Source organism: Leguminivora glycinivorella, chromosome 14 (assembly GCF_023078275.1).
Source record: "Leguminivora glycinivorella isolate SPB_JAAS2020 chromosome 14, LegGlyc_1.1, whole genome shotgun sequence".
NCBI classification, from domain to species: domain Eukaryota; kingdom Metazoa; phylum Arthropoda; class Insecta; order Lepidoptera; family Tortricidae; genus Leguminivora; species Leguminivora glycinivorella.
Genome location: NC_062984.1, coordinates 9367951 through 9386957, shown reverse-complemented (window position 1 = coordinate 9386957; position 19007 = coordinate 9367951). Strand labels below are relative to the sequence as shown.

Below are 19007 nucleotides of genomic sequence, written 5' to 3'. Positions count from 1 at the left end.
CGACCGCCTACGAACGCGCTTACACTCCACCACACATAGATGGCGCCACAAAAAAATACCTTGTTGCCACCGATTATTTGTAGATTGGCATTAAGTGACAATTCCTAGCCGTAAATCAAAGACCTATATAACTTCGTAAAGACCGATAAAGTCTAAGAAAAAAACGTACCCCAAAACCATACAGAAAAAGGTACGGTGAGCTAGATGGCGATACACCTTTTGGGTACGCTCGGCTAGATGGCGCTAATATTAATATTTGACATTATAAAACATATCAAGCTAAGAATATGGGCCAAATTGTCAAAACTGAGGTTCAAAAGTTTTAAGCTTGTGTCGAGAGATGGCAGTCTATGCACTGTGATTACACATTTTACTTTGACAGTCATTCTCTATAATACTCGATCCTCTTTGCTGTAAATCTATGTCAAAAGTGGCACTTAACGCCATCTACAAGTATATTCGAAACCTACAAGACATTTTTTTTTGTGGCGCCATCTATGTGTGGTGGAGTGTAAGGGCGGTCTTAGGCGGTCGCATTTTAATGTATGGGATGGTATGATCTTGTTATATTTAATTTATGATTTAACTTAAAATAACACTAAAATACATAAAATAAAGACGGTCAACTCATGTTTTGTATAAAACTTGGCTCTTCAAACGTCTTCATTCTGCAACGCAGGCTGATACGTATTCATGGTGCCCGTTTCGGAGGAGAGGACGAGTTTTCTCATGACCACGTACAGAACTCCGCCAATCAACAGCATCCCGATGCCTGCGATGAGACTTATCGCCCAAGCTGGTATCGCGTTGCCACCTGGAATTAAACGTACTACAATAAGCAATGGATGTCTGCTAGTTTCTATTGGTAGGATTGGTGGTATTGGTTGGATAGTAATTGATTCTATTGGTAGTCACTAATTCTAAAAAAAATATTGCATAATAGATAGCGTTAAAGGTTTTGTGGAAACTGAATTTCTAACAAACATCGACTTCCTGGAATTTTAAGATTGCAACCGGAGGCAAGTAAATATTACCAAGTTCGCTGTCCCTATCATTCCCCCACATACACATTGGATAGTGAACGTGTTTCAGTATTTCAACTTTATCATTCAGTTTTAGGGTTCAAATTAGAATGCAGTTTCGAGAAAACAATTTTTCGTGTACCTATAGGTATTTGTCGACGATGGCGCCTGTAAGTAACCGCTGCACGCTGCAGGATTTATCGCAGTGTCTGACTAGGGATCATCCACATATTACGTCACACCAAATTTCAGGTTTTTGGACCCCTCCCCCCCCTATGTCACGCTTTTTTGTATCCCTTTAACAGGGATTGTCACATTTAGTATGACCCCCCCCTTACACTGTGACGTAATATATGGATGACGCCCACAAGCTATTATGATAAAACTACTTGAACCTTAGTACTTACGGTAATAAGTCCGTGTCATGACATGCCTTCCTCTCAAAATCTTTCTTCTTGCTTCGGCCTCATGTGTTAGTGTGCTGATGATAACTGAAATGTTTCCATGCCAAACATGTGTTAAAGTTTGTGAAATAAAAATAAGTAAATTTAGTTTAGGTACCTATGCCGAAAAACATATACTTAATATGTTTCGTTATCACTACATATTATAAAACAAAGTCGCTTTCTCTGTCCCTATGTATGCTTAAATCTTTAAAACTACGCAACGGATTTTGATGCGGTTTCTTTTAATAGATAGAGTGATTCTAGAGGAAGGTTTACATGTAGGTATAGTACCCGCGCGAAGCCGGGGCGGGTCGCTAGTATATTATATGTATGGAATCCAAGTTGTCCCGGTTTCCTAGATGCAAGGATGTTAAATTACAGACATCATTTAGGTACATGGCTTCATAATTTTAATTAAGTAGTTCAAACGGCTCTCAAGTCATTATAATTGGTTAGTTTTTGAACAGATTATATTTTAAACCGCTGAATATCACACTTTCTTTTGTCCCGGTTTCCTAGATGCAAGGATGTTAAATTACAGACTTATCATTTAGGTACAGTGAGCAGCAAAAGTGCATGGCGAATTTATCAATGAATCCATTCATAATTTCTCCATGCACTTTTGCAGCTGATAGTACATGACTTCATAATTTTAATTAAGTAGTTCAAACGGCTCTCAACTCATTATAATTGGTTAGTTTTTGAACAGATTATATTTTAAACCGCCGAATATCACACTATCTGTTTTGTTTTGTAACCTACTTAAAATAATTAGTTTAGTAAACAGAAAATCTAAAATATTAACCAAGTTCTATACACCGTGTACCTAATGCAAAGTAGGTCAAACTTAATTAGGTTGCTAGCTGAAGCTATTCAGCATACCTGAACAAAGCGATTCGAATACAATGTTGAGATAAGGAGGTATCGCAATAGGACCCTCATCATACGACATACGTACCCAAGATAGCCGCCAGGTAAAACAGTAAGGACTTCCTTTGTGCCATTTTGGATCACTCACAATGTCACACTTATTTTAATATTTTTTTGCACTAACAACAGCCAACAGTTTGGAACGCAATACAAGGTGTGTTCGTTGTAGCCTCGGTTATCTTATCATACTGATAAGAAGTATGATTACTAACAGTTTACTTTGTGGAAACGTAGCCGTGGTTCTGTGTTGGTCAAATGAGTCAAGTGTTATCTATTCAAAGAAATACCTACTGTACCCCAAATGCCTACCATACTACCTAGCTACGGATGCAATCTCCATTTAGAACCAGCATACAATGATCTATGATTAGTAAAAGTGTTATGGATATTAGAGGTCAAGTTACAGTTACACTTTCATAATGTGTTTCGATTTAGGTAACTATCACTTCCGATATTCAGCGATGGGTAAGCACATCCGGTTAGACAAGTGGAGTTTGGTGATTACCTATGGATGAAATCGAATACGAAAGGCAATCTGAAACATAATATTTATTTCTAACCACCATTACAAATTATCTAGACTATTTATTTTCTACAGTAAACTAATTCATTTCTCATTGAAAATATTTTTAAGTCTGCTTCTGCCAGAACTTGCGCTGTTACTGAATCTGGGTTTTTGACGATCGTTTTTTGTTGTGCAGCCTCTTGTTGTCGTTGGGCATACTGCGTGTCAACCGCTGCGGAAGCCTTCTCAACTAGCTCGGTCTCTGGGACGCCTTCAGACTTCAACTTCTCGTATTGTTTCACTAGCTTCTTTATGGGTGTTTCTCCCGTTGGACTGAGCATGTTGATTGCGCCATAGCCTTGTCCGGCAGAATGGAATTTCCTGCAACATGGGAATAAATTATTATTAGGTATGTAGCTTTGTATGCCTAGAGGATCTTTATGCATTAGGTGCAATAATAAAGTTCTTTTTATCCAAAATTCTGGCAGACATTCTTTTAGAATGGTTCTTATTGTTCATACCTACCTACTAGAAGCATAAGGGTCTTTAGATATGAGACACCAGATATTACGAGCATGTGACATTGATTTCTGATATTGATTTAGGAATTCCCGGGCCCCTTCTCAGTCGCAATACCATTGCAAGGTTCGGAGGGAGTTCTGTTGTATGAAGTTAGGTATCAACTTATTCGAAAAGCGATACCTAACAGGTACGAGTACTTACGCTCTAACAACATCTTCTTCATACAGAATAGGCCTAATGGGTTTGACTTCCGGCAACGGCTTAGCGAATTTGGGTTCAGTGAGCGGAGGGAACCGCTTGTAGATGTCGAACCACAGCGGTCGGTCGTCTGCCTTCATTGCACTGCGAGTGATCAGGCCCTCTACTCTGTGAACACACAATTTGATATTTTAACAAACTAGTGTGTTAAAAATATAATTTAATTAAAAACAAGCTTTTAGAGGAAGTTGGGCGAGTATAATATTTTTCCCCTCACTATCTCGGAAACACGTGTTTTGTCCTTTAATACCAGCGGGTAAAAACGCATTTTATCCACTAGTGGGTAAAGTAATTTGACCTTGAATAAAGGTAAATTAACTGCTTTAAAATTGACAAAAGTAGGTGAATCTAGTAATAAAGATGATTTACCACCTGTGGAACTACTGGAAGCAGTGCTAAATGCATTTTTTGCGTTGTAGTTTCCTCGCTGTAGTGAGGGGAAATGTTTTGTGTTACACTCGGGTGCAAATGTATTTTACTTCTCGTGTGTTAAGAAACTCGCAAGTTCAGGATTCTATTCTCGAACCACTCGCTTCGCTCGTGGTTCAACTATAGGATCCTTTCACTTGCTCGTTTTTCAATTCCACACTCGGCGTTAAAATACAACTTTGCCCCTTGTATAACAAATAACTATTAAACGTTAAAAGCTTTTAGATGAAGTTGGGCGAGGGTGTCCAAGGCACGTAAGTTAAACAAATTTTGCCACAGAGTGAAACGCAAAACTTTTCACCACACCAACATGAGAAAAATATTAACTGTAACACATCAAACTAAATCAAATGATGAAAGGTCAATCGTACCAACCATATTCAGGCATTATTATGGATAGTAAAATGACATTTTCTCATCCATTTTTGAAGTATCTAAAGGGCCTAACTATCTAACTATAACACATCTAGGGACAAATAAATATCCGTGTAAAAAAACCAAAAGTAACACGAAATATTTATTAATCAAACAGAAATCACATTTTTCTTCTAACTTAAAATAGGTACTCTTACAATGTATCTAAAATTAAATTTAAATTTTGAAAATAGACTCCTGTAACAGATAGCTAGTTTCTTTATTATTTTAAGAAAAATCACATTTTTCATATTCCCCTAAGAATAAGCCTATTATGTAGGTCTCTAAAATATAAAATGCAATCATTGTGAATATAATTAGTTTACAAATCATTTTGCATAGCATGAAAAATAGTTTTGCGTAAATTGTCCCAGCCGCTCCGCTTAGTTTCTATTATTAACTGCTGCTCCAAATTTTTAAGGTCATCCTCTATTTCTTCTGTCAGTTTTTCATTCTGTTCTTTGTGTAGAGCATTCATTTCTTCATATCTGAAAAAATCCCATAAAATACCTATAAGTATTTGTCCATATACATATTTAGTTTCCATTTTACAATAGGTATAAAAAAATGAGAATTTTAATAAGTTTAAGAATCAGTTACAAGCTAACCTCTTTTTAAAAGTAGCATGGAATTCCCATAACAACTTCAGACTTTGTTTATGTGCAGCACTCGATTGTTGAATACACTTCAATAGGGCTCCAGTTAGTTGCTCTAATTTATCTTGATTTTCTTTCATCTGTGCGTGATCAGCATCCAGTTGCGTTATGATATTGGACAAGTTGTTAAGCATAAGATCATTACATTGTTGTCTGTAACAATAAACAAAATTATAAAAACCAAGAGAATTTAAAATGTAAATTATCAAAGAAACTAACCTTTATATTACCTTGATTCTATTTGCTGCATAATTGTGTCCCGGACTTTATTAGGTGTCTCAGATGTTTGACTTGCTGAAATCTTTCTTTTTTTCATGCTCACTTGTTGATCAACCATTAATCTGGACATACCATCTTCTTGTAATGCTGGTGCTGCTGACTTGTTGCGCTTTTGCGGTTTTCCAGTCTTAGGAGTCTCTTTCACAAACTGGCTTTTATTTATGAAATCGTTTAAGTCTTCTGCCAAAAACTTAGATTTACCAGATTTCTTTGAGCTCGACATTCTGTTAAATCCAATAAGCTCAACAAAAATAATTAACAGCAAATATATGGGTGAACTGTACCACACCACTGCGTTTATCGCAAAGAATACTCGTAAAACTTTTTTCTGCCCCACTAAAAGCGCGTTTTGCCGCGCTTTTTATTTTTTTAATAGAAAAAATTCGAATTTTAAAGTAGAATAAAAAAGAAAAAGTGTTTTTAAAGGTAAGATGATGATTATGAACTCAATAGCAATGTTGAAATATAAATACCTTGTAAAAATGGTGCCTATTCTTTCCAGTCTGCTACTCGCCATTTTTAAACTTTATTATCGTGTTTTAATTGATAATTTGAAGAAAATTTAGGTTAGAGGTAAACGAAATTAATAAATAGGTATGCTGACTGACAACTGCCAACGACTAGTGTTGCCAGGCCACAAATGTTTAGTATCGAACCGAATGATCGAATGGTTGATCTAATGGTGATTACACACTACCCAACTAAGTCGAACGATACACAGGAATAATAATATTAATATCTTCCTTTTAGAAGCTAGAAAAAAAAAATAGTGCTAGCGTAAGACAAAAGACAGTACGTTATTCATTTAAAGTCCACGAAGTTATTTCCCGCACTAGAAAAAAAGCGGTTACCCTAGATGTAAGAAGCGCCTGGCATCTGTTGGCTCGTTGGGTATTCAACATCCGAAAAATAGTGGGGCCTGGCTTCTGGATGACACTAACTCTGGGATATGGGGTGTACTAACAAAGCTAGGAACATATTACGCGGACGTCCGCCGTCGCGCGACCGCGGACGCGGATCTAGACAATGAATATACACTTAACAGTGCAAACTATCGGTCGTCGGTCGTGGCTTTGAGCGCACGGACGCCCGATCAAAATCTGGCTCGCTGGATGTTTTGGTCAGCCCAAACCACGTCCCCACATTGAAAGAAACTAGAATTATATGAAATCCTCTTTATTATACATCTATTTAGTCAAAATCACAAGTAAAACTAATTTTTCAAGGCATTCTCTTCTCATAAAATTAATACTCATATAGAATTACTTAAATGTACATACAGATTCTTTACACTATTTACAACAGGAACTTATGCTAATACTTTCTGCAATATGTAATGGATTTAGGACTCTCACATTCTATGGAGGGCCCACAACATTTATTGTATAATCAAAACAACCGTCGTCAACTTTATTAGCTGCTTCTATACATTGTCAGATCTCACATACACTCGAAGTCGCCTTTAGGACTTATAGTATGGCCAGAGTGAAAAGAAGTCGTTCGCAGCTGACCTTATTTCTAGTAGGTAAAATTCTGAGTAGATAAATAAGTATGTAGTTTTGGAAACCCTGTGAATAGTGTGAATCACATCACTTATAAAAAAAATTCTTATTGCACGGGTAAGACGGATGCTATTATGCTAAGAAAATTGCAGAAGTAATAACATCAGTATTAAAGTTAACCATAGTACCACGAAGATAACCACGTAAGGCACATCACACACGTGACACGAACTAAATTTAAGATCCTGAATCTCTATATATGGTAACTTTATACATCCAGATTATTTGATCAGAGATTCCGTATAAAAGATATCTAGGTACCGTAGACAATATCTGAATGTAGAAAGTGACTAAGATTCGAGGTCCGAATATCTAAAAAAAAAACAGCTTGTGTGTGATGTGCCTATTACTGATTAGACTTTCAGTCAATGTCTTTAGAGTTCAATACGCGGTGTGTTTTCGTGGTGTTGCCAGTTAATTATGACTGTGATCTGTGTTTCCGGAAACTTCGTTTGTCGGCCTGCCGTGTCAGAATGTCGGATACGAAGTTCCGGTGTGTAAATACTCGGAGGATGTCTTCGCGGGCTTCCTGGATCCCTTCGCAGACTATCTTGCTCCTTTGAATGTTGCCCTGTAAAAAAAAACAGTTAATAAAGTTATTAAAAGCACACAGGCAGTTAAAATGTAAGATAGACAAACCAAAAAAGTACCAGGTTTGTTAAGTCATAAAAATTAGTGCAAATGTCGATTATGTAAAAGTTAAATGCTCCACTAACGGCACTATGAGTATTACGTGGGTCAGAAAGGGGCTTATATCACGAGGCAATGTGGTACGTGTTTACGCGGATAACGTCCAACATTAGACGTGCCTCGATCGAGCAACCTGCCTCGACGCGCGCGATGCCTAGGCCGAGGCAGGTCTGCATCAGCCGCTTGCAGCGACTTTGTCTCGCGACGTGGCCCCCTTTGTGGACCTGATTACCTGATCACGCCGGCACGTCACACACCGATGCGCATCAGTGCTCTAATTAAACCAAGTAGGCAGTATCATTCCGGGAGATATGGGAAGTAGCGTGGGAATACTGGGAAGTATGGTGCTCGACGACCAGAAATGTTGCCATACTGCGTCTCTACCGGTTTTCCTCGCTGCTTCCCATACCACTCGTAGAGTGTGTGTGAGTTGGTTGGTATAGTATGAATTTTCTGAGATGATTTTTTTGGCTCTTGCCGTAATCTGTTAAACAAAAGCCTTTGTTTCTATTATTCACGGCGGCTAGCTCCCGTTTCCACAGCACGTGCTTAAGTCTCAGTGTAGTTAAAAAGCAACTATCATGATGGTAATAAGGTTCAAATCCATAAAAAGCCCTTTCGGAGATAACACGTTTTGTCATTTTAAAAAAAAGTTACCTGCGTACTGTAGACTGTTTCATAAATTTGAACCTTATTGTTATCATGATAGTTGCTTTTTAACTACACTGAGACTTTAGCACGTGCTGTGGAAACGGGAGCTAGCCGCTGTGAATAATAGAAACAAAGGCTTTTGTTTAATAGATTATGGCAAAAGCCAAAAATTCATCTCAGAAAATTCATACTATAGTCTGTCAAACAAGTCTGTCAGTAAATAAGAACTAAGAAAATTATAGGTATCCTTTTCTCTAGCACCCTAAAGAAAAGGATGCATACAGTTTTCCTTGTTCTTATTTACTGACAGACTTGTTTGACAGAGTTTATATGGTTACCTTGAGCAGCTCGAGCAGCGTGTGCGAATGCGGTTGCAGCGCGGCGGTGGCGCGGCTCGGGAGCGCCTCCAGCGCGCGCAGCACGCCCGCCAGCTGCGACCCCACGTCCGCTTCCAGCGACACCTTACGGCATAAACAGGGTTAACATAAGAATTACAACGGTGCATCAATGTTGCCACCATCCTACGCAATCAAAAATCTTCAATCAGGTCGATTAAACAGACTCGAGACAATCGGGACAGCCCAAGTGACTCGATATCCTAGAAGATTTTTCTCTCAATAAAATAAATAAAAAAGTCTTTATCCCAAATCTCATTTTTAGATAGAAAGTGTTTATGTATTGGTTAGTAATTTATTGAAGCAAATTATTAGTGTTAAATTTACGTTATTACTATTTAGTTATTTGATTTGGACCCTTCTTAGAGTATAGGCCTCCTCCAACTCTTTCCATTTCTGCCTGTCTTGGGCTTTGTTTAGCCAGTCTTTTCCTGCAGTTTCTTTAAATATCTTCCATCCATCTCTACTATATCTAGCAACGTTCTACTATTACTGCTACTAAGTAAGAAAGCTTGAGCTCAGTAAGGACCCTAAATATGTACTGACCAGGGGCCCGTTTCTCGAAAGGTGCAAGCCTTGTATTACAAGTGCGCGAACTGTCAAATCGTATGGGTTGTCATGGAAACACACTTGTAATACAAGGCTTGTACCTTTCGAGAAACGGGCCCCAGATCGTCCATCTGCGCGGTAAGGTGGTGCACCTTCCGGCCCTCGGCGGTGCCGAGCACGTGCCACTGCGAGGATGTCCCGTGCGGGCCAGCCGCATAGCTTGAGCTCAGTAAGGACCCTAAATATATAACTAAGTAATGCTTTTGTTGTACTGACCAGGTCGTCCATCTGCGCGGTGAGGTGGTGCACCTTCCAGCCCTCGGCGGTGCCGAGCACGTGCCGCTGCGAGGCGATGGCGAGGATGTCTCGTGCTCGCGGCTCGCGGCGCCGCACGTCCGCTGGCCGAGCGAAGTGTAGTGCGGTGGCGCGCCAGCCGCATACGTAGCTCGAGCTTAGCAGAGGCCCTGCGGGGAAATATTGATGGTGAAACTGCATCATGATACAAGAATTAACTTCTTACTTGGCCTGTATCAGACTAACGAATTGGCTGCTTCTTAAATTCGTTACTATTTCTGGACCATTGGACATAACTGCAGATTTTAGAAAAATCTTTGGTTATTCTTTGTCTTTAGAGAGTCCAATCACAGACATAAGAAAGAACAGGTCAATTTGTTGAAAATCACACAATTAATCACATGATTGAAATTAAACTGCAAAGTATACTTACTTTTTGGTGGTGGCTTCACCTCGATGGGGGGTGGAGTGGGGGGTGCGTCCTCAGCGGGGAATTCGCATTGTCGGACATCATTGGTTAGCCTGTGATACAAAACACATTTTAATTATTATAAAACAATTATAAAGGGAAGTGATTGGATTTGAGCATCTCGTATACATTAGGTTGGTATTATATATCATAATCATATAATACATTGGAGTACTCCCACAGGTTGTACTTGCGTTTATCCTTCTTAATTAAGTTTTCAGGTGCAGAGCATGGCTTAGGCGAAGTTGTTATTAGATCAGCCAGTTCGGTCGTGTTATGTGGTGTATAAAGGCCTGCTTGGTGATGGGGCGATATAATGTGATGGGGCCGGACCGAACGCCTATGGGCACATTTTCCCATTCGGTACGGCTGTGTATAGCTGCTGTATGCGTGTTTAGGGGTACACACTACACACGTCTCTGCTTGCGAGGCTTCCTGTGCGGGAGATAGGCTGTATATAGCTGCTGCATGAGTGTGTACACATGTGCGGGGTACTCACATCTGCTTGCGCGGCTTCTTCCTGGGCGAGAGGTCGGGCTGCGTGTCCGGGGGCGTGTCGGGCGCGGGCGAGGAGGAGGCGGACATGGTGGTGGAGCCGCCCGAGCTGCTACATGAGTGTGTACACATGTGCGGGGTACTCACATCTGCTTGCGCGGCTTCTTCCTGGGCGAGAGGTCGGGCTGCGTGTCCGGGGGCGTGTCGGGCGCGGGCGAGGAGGAGGCGGACATGGTGGTGGAGCCGCCCGAGCTGCTACATGAGTGTGTACACATGTGCGGGGTACTCACATCTGCTTGCGCGGCTTCTTCCTGGGCGAGAGGTCGGGCTGCGTGTCCGGGGGCGTGTCGGGCGCGGGCGAGGAGGAGGCGGACATGGTGGTGGAGCCGCCCGAGCTGCTACATGAGTGTGTACACATGTGCGGGGTACTCACATCTGCTTGCGCGGCTTCTTCCTGGGCGAGAGGTCGGGCTGCGTGTCCGGGGGCGTGTCGGGCGCGGGCGAGGAGGAGGCGGACATGGTGGTGGAGCCGCCCGAGCTGCTACATGAGTGTGTACACATGTGCGGGGTACTCACATCTGCTTGCGCGGCTTCTTCCTGGGCGAGAGGTCGGGCTGCGTGTCCGGGGGCGTGTCGGGCGCGGGCGAGGAGGAGGCGGACATGGTGGTGGAGCCGCCCGAGCTGCTACATGAGTGTGTACACATGTGCGGGGTACTCACATCTGCTTGCGCGGCTTCTTCCTGGGCGAGAGGTCGGGCTGCGTGTCCGGGGGCGTGTCGGGCGCGGGCGAGGAGGAGGCGGACATGGTGGTGGAGCCGCCCGAGCTGCTACATGAGTGTGTACACATGTGCGGGGTACTCACATCTGCTTGCGCGGCTTCTTCCTGGGCGAGAGGTCGGGCTGCGTGTCCGGGGGCGTGTCGGGCGCGGGCGAGGAGGAGGCGGACATGGTGGTGGAGCCGCCCGAGCTGCTACATGAGTGTGTACACATGTGCGGGGTACTCACATCTGCTTGCGCGGCTTCTTCCTGGGCGAGAGGTCGGGCTGCGTGTCCGGGGGCGTGTCGGGCGCGGGCGAGGGAGGAGGCGGACATGGTGGTGGAGCCGCCCGAGCTGCTACATGAGTGTGTACACATGTGCGGGGTACTCACATCTGCTTGCGCGGCTTCTTCCTGGGCGAGAGGTCGGGCTGCGTGTCCGGGGGCGTGTCGGGCGCGGGCGAGGAGGAGGCGGACATGGTGGTGGAGCCGCCCGAGCTGCTACATGAGTGTGTACACATGTGCGGGGTACTCACATCTGCTTGCGCGGCTTCTTCCTGGGCGAGAGGTCGGGCTGCGTGTCCGGGGGCGTGTCGGGCGCGGGCGAGGAGGAGGCGGACATGGTGGTGGAGCCGCCCGAGCTGCTACATGAGTGTGTACACATGTGCGGGGTACTCACATCTGCTTGCGCGGCTTCTTCCTGGGCGAGAGGTCGGGCTGCGTGTCCGGGGGCGTGTCGGGCGCGGGCGAGGAGGAGGCGGACATGGTGGTGGAGCCGCCCGAGCTGCTACATGAGTGTGTACACATGTGCGGGGTACTCACATCTGCTTGCGCGGCTTCTTCCTGGGCGAGAGGTCGGGCTGCGTGTCCGGGGGCGTGTCGGGCGCGGGCGAGGAGGAGGCGGACATGGTGGTGGAGCCGCCCGAGCTGCTACATGAGTGTGTACACATGTGCGGGGTACTCACATCTGCTTGCGCGGCTTCTTCCTGGGCGAGAGGTCGGGCTGCGTGTCCGGGGGCGTGTCGGGCGCGGGCGAGGAGGAGGCGGACATGGTGGTGGAGCCGCCCGAGCTGCTACATGAGTGTGTACACATGTGCGGGGTACTCACATCTGCTTGCGCGGCTTCTTCCTGGGCGAGAGGTCGGGCTGCGTGTCCGGGGGCGTGTCGGGCGCGGGCGAGGAGGAGGCGGACATGGTGGTGGAGCCGCCCGAGCTGCTACATGAGTGTGTACACATGTGCGGGGTACTCACATCTGCTTGCGCGGCTTCTTCCTGGGCGAGAGGTCGGGCTGCGTGTCCGGGGGCGTGTCGGGCGCGGGCGAGGAGGAGGCGGACATGGTGGTGGAGCCGCCCGAGCTGCTACATGAGTGTGTACACATGTGCGGGGTACTCACATCTGCTTGCGCGGCTTCTTCCTGGGCGAGAGGTCGGGCTGCGTGTCCGGGGGCGTGTCGGGCGCGGGCGAGGAGGAGGCGGACATGGTGGTGGAGCCGCCCGAGCTGCTACATGAGTGTGTACACATGTGCGGGGTACTCACATCTGCTTGCGCGGCTTCTTCCTGGGCGAGAGGTCGGGCTGCGTGTCCGGGGGCGTGTCGGGCGCGGGCGAGGAGGAGGCGGACATGGTGGTGGAGCCGCCCGAGCTGCTACATGAGTGTGTACACATGTGCGGGGTACTCACATCTGCTTGCGCGGCTTCTTCCTGGGCGAGAGGTCGGGCTGCGTGTCCGGGGGCGTGTCGGGCGCGGGCGAGGAGGAGGCGGACATGGTGGTGGAGCCGCCGGAGCCGGAGCCGCCGCCCGCGGGCACGTCCTCCCACCCCGTGCGCCCGTACAGGGCGGCTTGCTTTGTGGGTGACCTGACACAAACATTTCTAACGTAAGAATAGTACATTACGTCAGACGCCGGGAAAGTAGGGCTCACAGGGTGAGTAGGTATATCCGGATAGTGATACGAAGCCTGTAGGCTTTTTTCACGGCGAGGAGTGTATTTTCTCAAACTTGCAATGAAATAGGCTAAAAAAACTGGGCTTGAAAACCTTCCTTTTTAAGAAATTTTCATACGCCGTCATGTATCTTACTTTGTATTTCGGGTAAGCTACTCATGCAGTAAGTTACTCATATCTATTTCTGCTTCCACTCGCAATTCCGGAGGCGTATCTAGAATTTGTATCTACATCCACAACACTCTTGTCACTCCGAACTCATTTTGAAATTTGAAAAAGCTCTTCATAAAATATTTGAGAAATCTAACACATATTTTTATTTCATTTCCGAGCTAAGGCTCCCCACAGACAGTCTTAAAAATTCATAATCTTAAAAAAAACTTGTATGCAATCTGACAGTTCAGATCTGTCAGTGTCTTGTCAGTGTCAGTTTGAACTGTCAGATTGCATACAAGTTTTTTTTAAGATTATGAATTTTTAAGACTGTCTGTGGGGAGCCTTAGACTTTCTTTTAAATCTGTTTGAGGTAACCTTTTAAAAGGTGACTTTCAAATTCCGCGCCAAACTTTTTTTAAATCTGTTTGAGGTAACGTTTTAACGTTTACCGCATTATAGTCTGGCAAAAAAGAGTAGAAATTAATAGGGGGCGCCACCGTCTATGTAAACCCTTTTGCATGTTTTTTTTTTCTAATGATGACGTTGTCCTAAGTATTATTTATTCTGTGGCATTGTGTCAGAATCTTATACTTTTAAACGAGCAATTCTTGTATATTTATTTATTTATTTATTTATATATTTATTTACACTGACGATCTCGGAAACCGCTCTAACGATTTCGCTGAAATTTGTTATGTGGGGGTTTTTGGGGGTGAAAAATCGGTCTAACTTATCCTTAAATCCCGGAAAACGCGAATTTTCGAGTTTTCATGCGTTTTTCTTCGCGCGCCATCTCGTGTGCAGTAGTTGTACTGTTAAGACAGAATTCTTTCGGTCGATGTAAGTACTATTTATTGCAAACACTAGATGGCGACACAGGTCAAGGCTGAAACGAATAGAAAAATACACTATTTGAGTTTTTGTGGCGAAATGCGCGCCATCTCGTGTGGAGTAGTTGTGTTGTTAAGGCTGAGAATTCTTTCGCTCGATGTAGGTATTATTCATTTTTGAACTAGATGGCGACACATGTCAAGGATACGAAACAGAACCGAGCGAAGCTCGGTCGCCCAGATATTTTGACGTTTAAAAACAAATGACTCGAGCATTGCTAGCTTAGGTGGGGAAATTAATATAAATTTCATTATCAGGGAGCGTACTTTTCATGCCGATGACATTAATCTGACGTCACGCTCCGTATAGGATGATCCCAAATAGTTTTATTGTAAATTATTAATCATTAGTCGTCAATCATTTTAATCGTGTACAAATTACTTCAAATACAGTAGTCCATTTACATGTGGCATAAATAATACCTACTTGAAATGTGAAACGTGTATAAAATTATTTGATTTGTTTTTATAAATAAATTTAATTAAATAGTATTTATTAACAACACATTACAATAAATACGTAGAAAAGAGAATTTCTCTCTAACGTAAAGCACACCATCCTTCTTGCATTCATTACCATGAAAAGAAATTCATAACTTAAAATGATTGATGACTAATGATTAATAATTTACAATAAAACAATTTGTGATCAGCCTATATGGAGCGTGACGTCAAATTGATGTCATCGGCACGAAAAGTACGCTCCCTGTTCATTATATTATCATCCTCACTCAAGGAACCAGATACGTAGTACTTCCGGACCTAATTTGAAGTACGTAATGACAACATTTCATTGCAAGTTTGAGAAAAGCATATAATTGGAACTCTACATTCTCGTATGACTGTTTTGTGAAAACTCTTACATCCTTATTCATAAACGTTTACTGAAGTTAATAAACTGCGAATAATTTGTTCCTTTGCGACGTACTGGTATGATAGAAAGTTATTATTTATGAACATGAAATTTCGCACAGAAGTTTCGAAAAACTTATTGGTACGAGCCGGGGATCGAACCCGCGACCTCTGGATTGAAAGTCGCACGCTCTTACCGCTAGGCCACCAGCGCATCTAAACTTTTCACTACGCTAACTGACGTCACAGTTTAATGGACACACTTACCCCTCAACATAGAACGACATGTCTGGTCTGGTGGCTGCGCCGATTGTACCTACAGCGTTTCTGACTAAGCCACACACTAGACCCACATTACTTACCCCTCAGCGTCTCGTTTCCTCAGTATGGAGGGGCGGGGCGCGCCGGGCGGCTGCGCGGGCGCCACGACGGGCATGGCCGCGCCTCGGATCTCTGTCAGCGCCTGCACTGCGTTCACTACGCTCACTGACGTCACTGCGAAATAAAAAATAGATGAAATATTTTTCTTCGCGAGGCTGGGGTTGCGGCGGGGCAGCTCATAGTAATAACTGTGTAGGACTGTAGGGCACGCTGTTGGCACATTTATTACAAGTAGTTACCTAGCGGCTGCGGCTGCGGTTGTGGTTGCGAGTGTGACTGTGGCGTGGGCTGGGGTTGCGACTGCGGCGCCGCGAGCGGTTGCAGGCGAGGCTGGGGTTGCGGCGCGCGAGGCACTTCATAGTATAACTGCGGAGGTGCGCTGTTGCCCACACCAACGCCAACCACCTGCGTAAAAACAAGATCAGTAAAATCATAAACGAACTAAATATCGTGGCCGGGTCGTAAGAGTACAGTTAAAATAATTGACCCCATATTGATTACACAATTATGTACATCTAAATACAATTTGTTGTTACCTTTGCGGGCTGATAGTTCCTCGTAAGCAGCGGCAAGGGGCGGGCAGCTGGCGCGCGCACTGCACCCGCAATCACGCCGCTTGAGAGGCTCGCTACGAAGGTAAAATAATATCTCATGTAATGTGAAAGATAAGGTCAGTTCAGCTTACTTATATTTCGTTAACTGTACGGAAGATTGATTGATTTTTTTATAGTGTCAGAAACTACTTAAAAATGAAACCTATCACTATAAAAAATACTATTCAAAATGATTAGGGATGTCCTATAAAAGACACGTCACAATGACACCAGGAGATAAACCAAGGCCAAACCTACCAAACCAACCTAACGTGATATGAATAGTTCATAACATATGGTTTGAAACTTCTTCTTCTTCCTCCTACCCTTATCCCACGTTATGTGGGGTCGGTACAACATGTCTTTCTCTTCCATTCTCCCCTATCTTTCGTCATCTCAACACTCACATCTTTCTTTCTCATGTCCTCTTTCACACAATCCATCCATCGTTGTTTGGGTTTACCCCTCCCTCTCCATCCATCAACATTCATCTCCAACATTCTTTTGCCTATATGACACTCATCCCTCCTCATTACATGACCGTACCACGCCAACCTGCCACTCCTCATCTTTTCCGTTATAGGCGCAACTTTCAAACTTCCCCTAATATACTCATTCCTGATCCGATCCATTCTGGTCACTCCACACATCCATCTCAACATTCTCATTTCCGCTACGTGCAATCTCCTTTCATCCTCCACCTTTGTCGCCCAGCATTCAGATCCATACAATACAACAGGTTTGAAACTATTGGTTTGTATTGTATTTACTCTAAAGCTCTTGATCAAGAGCGTAATTTTACTGGATTTCGTTATACTTACGTGACGATAGCAGTGTCGCGGCGACGTGTCTTGCAGCGGTGGCGGTATGACCATTGACCACCGTGACGCGCACAGTTACGATCATGTACTTCCAGAGTAGCATTCTATCGCCGTATTGATGGGTAGCGTCACGACGGCGGAGTGTTGCGGTGACACCAGTATAACCAACCTGATGCACACAGTAACGTTCATGATACTTACAGGCTAGCACCGTAGTGTTGGGTAGCGTGACGATAGCGGAGTGCTGCGGCGACGTGACCTGCGGCGGCGGCGCGGCGCCACGAGGCGGCGCCGGGGCGGCGGCGCTGCGAGCGTTGTACACGAGGGCGCCGCGGGCGCGACCGCCAGACCAACCTGGCGAATAACTTGGCTTTTACAATTATAACAACGCCAAGATGTTGATATCATCTTTAGCCATTGAACTACTATGTAGGTACTACGTACTAGAAATGACAACTCGAACATATTCTGTGCGCCGACCGGCAGCGGCGGCAGCGCGAGGCGCATGCGCGTGAAGCGAACCGTGTCATAGAGTAAGACTTGACCACCTAGACGCGACACTTTTAGTGTAGACCTTTGTTTTATACTTTGTGTGTGAAATACTAAGTAGTTTACTTTTAGCACTATTATACATTGTGTTATATTTAATTTCTACTCAGTGAAATAAAAATAAGTAATTGTTTTTTTCATATTAATTTTAATTTCCTTTGAATAAAATTAGTTTTGTAAGTTTATGTCGCTCAGAATAATAATCGCGCCATTCACCTTGTTTTACCTCCCTTAAACACCGGTTGCATTAAATTCTATAATACTATTTCAGTTTTGGTGCCACTATTTTTCGTCAATAATGAGAATTACCTATAATTCAGAAATTATTCAAAATCATGCTTATTGTATAATATTATCGACTAAAATTCGTATTAGAACCGTGTAATATTCAAAACTATAAATTGAAATAAATATTTTTATATTATATATTGAAAACAGAATATGATCACAATTATTATACCTTATTACCTACATGTCATGTCTGTGCGATTCATCTATGATTCCAGTTGTCAAAATGGCGGCCATAGCATCGCGTTTAAGGAGCCCGTCCCTTCATAATAATAATTAGTTAAATTAAGTTAGATCAAAATAGCTTGTCTACTAACCGATGAAATGTGACACCGTCACTTTTATTAGATTTTATCGTATGGCTTCAACAGTATCTTATAGCACAGGAAGGCATTTTTTCATTTTATTTGTGTGCAGTCAGAGACAACCTCCTCCCACCACGCGCAGAGACTGACTGAGGCAACATAAGTCCACTGGACTTATGTTCGTGGCGCAAACTTTTTGTTCGCCGTGTCCTCTCTAGTACATTATACCTCAATGTCTTTAGCCAGTCTTCTTCGAGACCGTCCCGGGGGCAACACTTAATTTAAGCGAATAGTTGGGACTTACTAGTGTTACAATATGCTAAGGGAATGTTCGAAAAAAAAAACTCAATTCAATGCAGTAAGGCAAGGCCGTCCCGGCTCGTGGGCGCCTTTCTGACTGGCGCGTTTGCTGACACAGTCTTGCTGACCAACACTCCGCCGCTGTAAGGGGCGCCGCTTGTCACAGCTACAAGAAGTAACACAGTTCACTGCCTAATACAATACTAAGACTATCTGACCTTGTGCTGGCTGAGCGGGGCGCAGCGCCAGCGAGGCGCCGGCGGCGAGCCCACGTGGCACGTGGCTCACGGGCGCCTTACTGACTGGCGCGTGCGCTGACACCGTCTTGCTGACCAACACTCCACCGCTGTGAGGGGCACCGCTTGCCAAAACTGCGAACATATACCAATTTTACTCATCAATCTCTCGTCTCTTTAGCTAGAGCATCAGCAGGGTTAGGGTCACATGATTAGCGCGAGAGTATGTCGCCGCGAGATAGACTACCCGTCCTTATATCATCAATATTAAGAAGACATCTTCTTCATCTTCTTCTTGCGTAACTGCACATGCATGTTATTTTTGTAGTAATTAGTTTAATTGTTGATATTTGTTTACATACAGGAAACT

The 19007-nt window shown here is 44.0% G+C and overlaps 4 protein-coding genes across 4 annotated transcripts; all 4 read right to left on the bottom strand.

The window, feature by feature from the left end:
• Positions 1 to 492: 492 nt before the first annotated feature.
• On the bottom strand, positions 493 to 2583 carry LOC125233263. Its single transcript, XM_048139202.1, has 3 exons — positions 2427 to 2583; positions 1430 to 1513; positions 493 to 814 (listed from the first exon to the last, which is right to left on the bottom strand). Exons 1-3 carry the CDS (start codon positions 2470 to 2472, stop codon positions 654 to 656), a joined length of 291 nt encoding a protein of 96 aa, XP_047995159.1. The 5' UTR covers positions 2473 to 2583; the 3' UTR covers positions 493 to 653.
• Positions 2584 to 2928: 345 nt separating this feature from the next.
• On the bottom strand, positions 2929 to 6066 carry LOC125233262 (probable 28S ribosomal protein S23, mitochondrial). Its single transcript, XM_048139201.1, has 3 exons — positions 5935 to 6066; positions 3627 to 3791; positions 2929 to 3284 (listed from the first exon to the last, which is right to left on the bottom strand). The coding sequence occupies exons 1-3, from the start codon at positions 5976 to 5978 to the stop codon at positions 2984 to 2986; spliced, it is 510 nt and encodes a 169-aa protein (XP_047995158.1). The 5' UTR covers positions 5979 to 6066; the 3' UTR covers positions 2929 to 2983.
• On the bottom strand, positions 4637 to 5856 carry LOC125233261. Its single transcript, XM_048139200.1, has 3 exons — positions 5413 to 5856; positions 5135 to 5335; positions 4637 to 5014 (listed from the first exon to the last, which is right to left on the bottom strand). The coding sequence occupies exons 1-3, from the start codon at positions 5682 to 5684 to the stop codon at positions 4849 to 4851; spliced, it is 639 nt and encodes a 212-aa protein (XP_047995157.1). The 5' UTR covers positions 5685 to 5856; the 3' UTR covers positions 4637 to 4848.
• A 555-nt stretch (positions 6067 to 6621) lies between the features above and the next one.
• LOC125233530 (tyrosine-protein phosphatase non-receptor type 23) lies at positions 6622 to 18782 on the bottom strand. The gene is made up of 10 exons (XM_048139582.1): positions 18620 to 18782; positions 17161 to 17313; positions 16082 to 16173; positions 15785 to 15950; positions 15527 to 15659; positions 13003 to 13179; positions 10036 to 10124; positions 9585 to 9772; positions 8703 to 8825; positions 6622 to 7594 (listed from the first exon to the last, which is right to left on the bottom strand). The coding sequence occupies exons 1-10, from the start codon at positions 18780 to 18782 to the stop codon at positions 7442 to 7444; spliced, it is 1437 nt and encodes a 478-aa protein (XP_047995539.1). The 3' UTR covers positions 6622 to 7441.
• Positions 18783 to 19007: the final 225 nt, after the last annotated feature.

What these genes read in the sequence shown, in the direction of transcription:
- LOC125233262 (XM_048139201.1), bottom strand. Translation starts at nt 5,978, where the DNA reads ATGGCGAGTAGCAGACTGGAAAGAATAGGCACCATTTTTACAAG. An exon ending in ATAGGCACCATTTTTACAAG is followed by an intron (nt 3,792 to 5,934) that starts GTATTTATATTT and finishes GTGTGTTCACAG; the next exon opens with AGTAGAGGGCCTGATCACTC. An exon ending in GAAGAAGATGTTGTTAGAGC is followed by an intron (nt 3,285 to 3,626) that starts GTAAGTACTCGT and finishes CCCATGTTGCAG; the next exon opens with GAAATTCCATTCTGCCGGAC.
- LOC125233261 (XM_048139200.1), bottom strand. Translation starts at nt 5,684, where the DNA reads ATGTCGAGCTCAAAGAAATCTGGTAAATCTAAGTTTTTGGCAGAAGAC. An exon ending in ATGCAGCAAATAGAATCAAG is followed by an intron (nt 5,336 to 5,412) that starts GTAATATAAAGG and finishes TTATTGTTACAG; the next exon opens with ACAACAATGTAATGATCTTA. An exon ending in CATGCTACTTTTAAAAAGAG is followed by an intron (nt 5,015 to 5,134) that starts GTTAGCTTGTAA and finishes GGATTTTTTCAG; the next exon opens with ATATGAAGAAATGAATGCTC.
- LOC125233263 (XM_048139202.1), bottom strand. Translation starts at nt 2,472, where the DNA reads ATGGCACAAAGGAAGTCCTTACTGTTTTACCTGGCGGCTATCTTGG. An exon ending in TTACCTGGCGGCTATCTTGG is followed by an intron (nt 1,514 to 2,426) that starts GTACGTATGTCG and finishes GAAACATTTCAG; the next exon opens with TTATCATCAGCACACTAACA. An exon ending in CATGACACGGACTTATTACC is followed by an intron (nt 815 to 1,429) that starts GTAAGTACTAAG and finishes GTTTAATTCCAG; the next exon opens with GTGGCAACGCGATACCAGCT.
- LOC125233530 (XM_048139582.1), bottom strand. Translation starts at nt 18,782, where the DNA reads ATGTTCGCAGTTTTGGCAAGCGGTGCCCCTCACAGCGGTGGAGTGTTG. An exon ending in CCCCGCTCAGCCAGCACAAG is followed by an intron (nt 17,314 to 18,619) that starts GTCAGATAGTCT and finishes GTTATTCGCCAG; the next exon opens with GTTGGTCTGGCGGTCGCGCC. An exon ending in ACCGCAGCCGCAGCCGCTAG is followed by an intron (nt 15,660 to 15,784) that starts GTAACTACTTGT and finishes TTTATTTCGCAG; the next exon opens with TGACGTCAGTGAGCGTAGTG.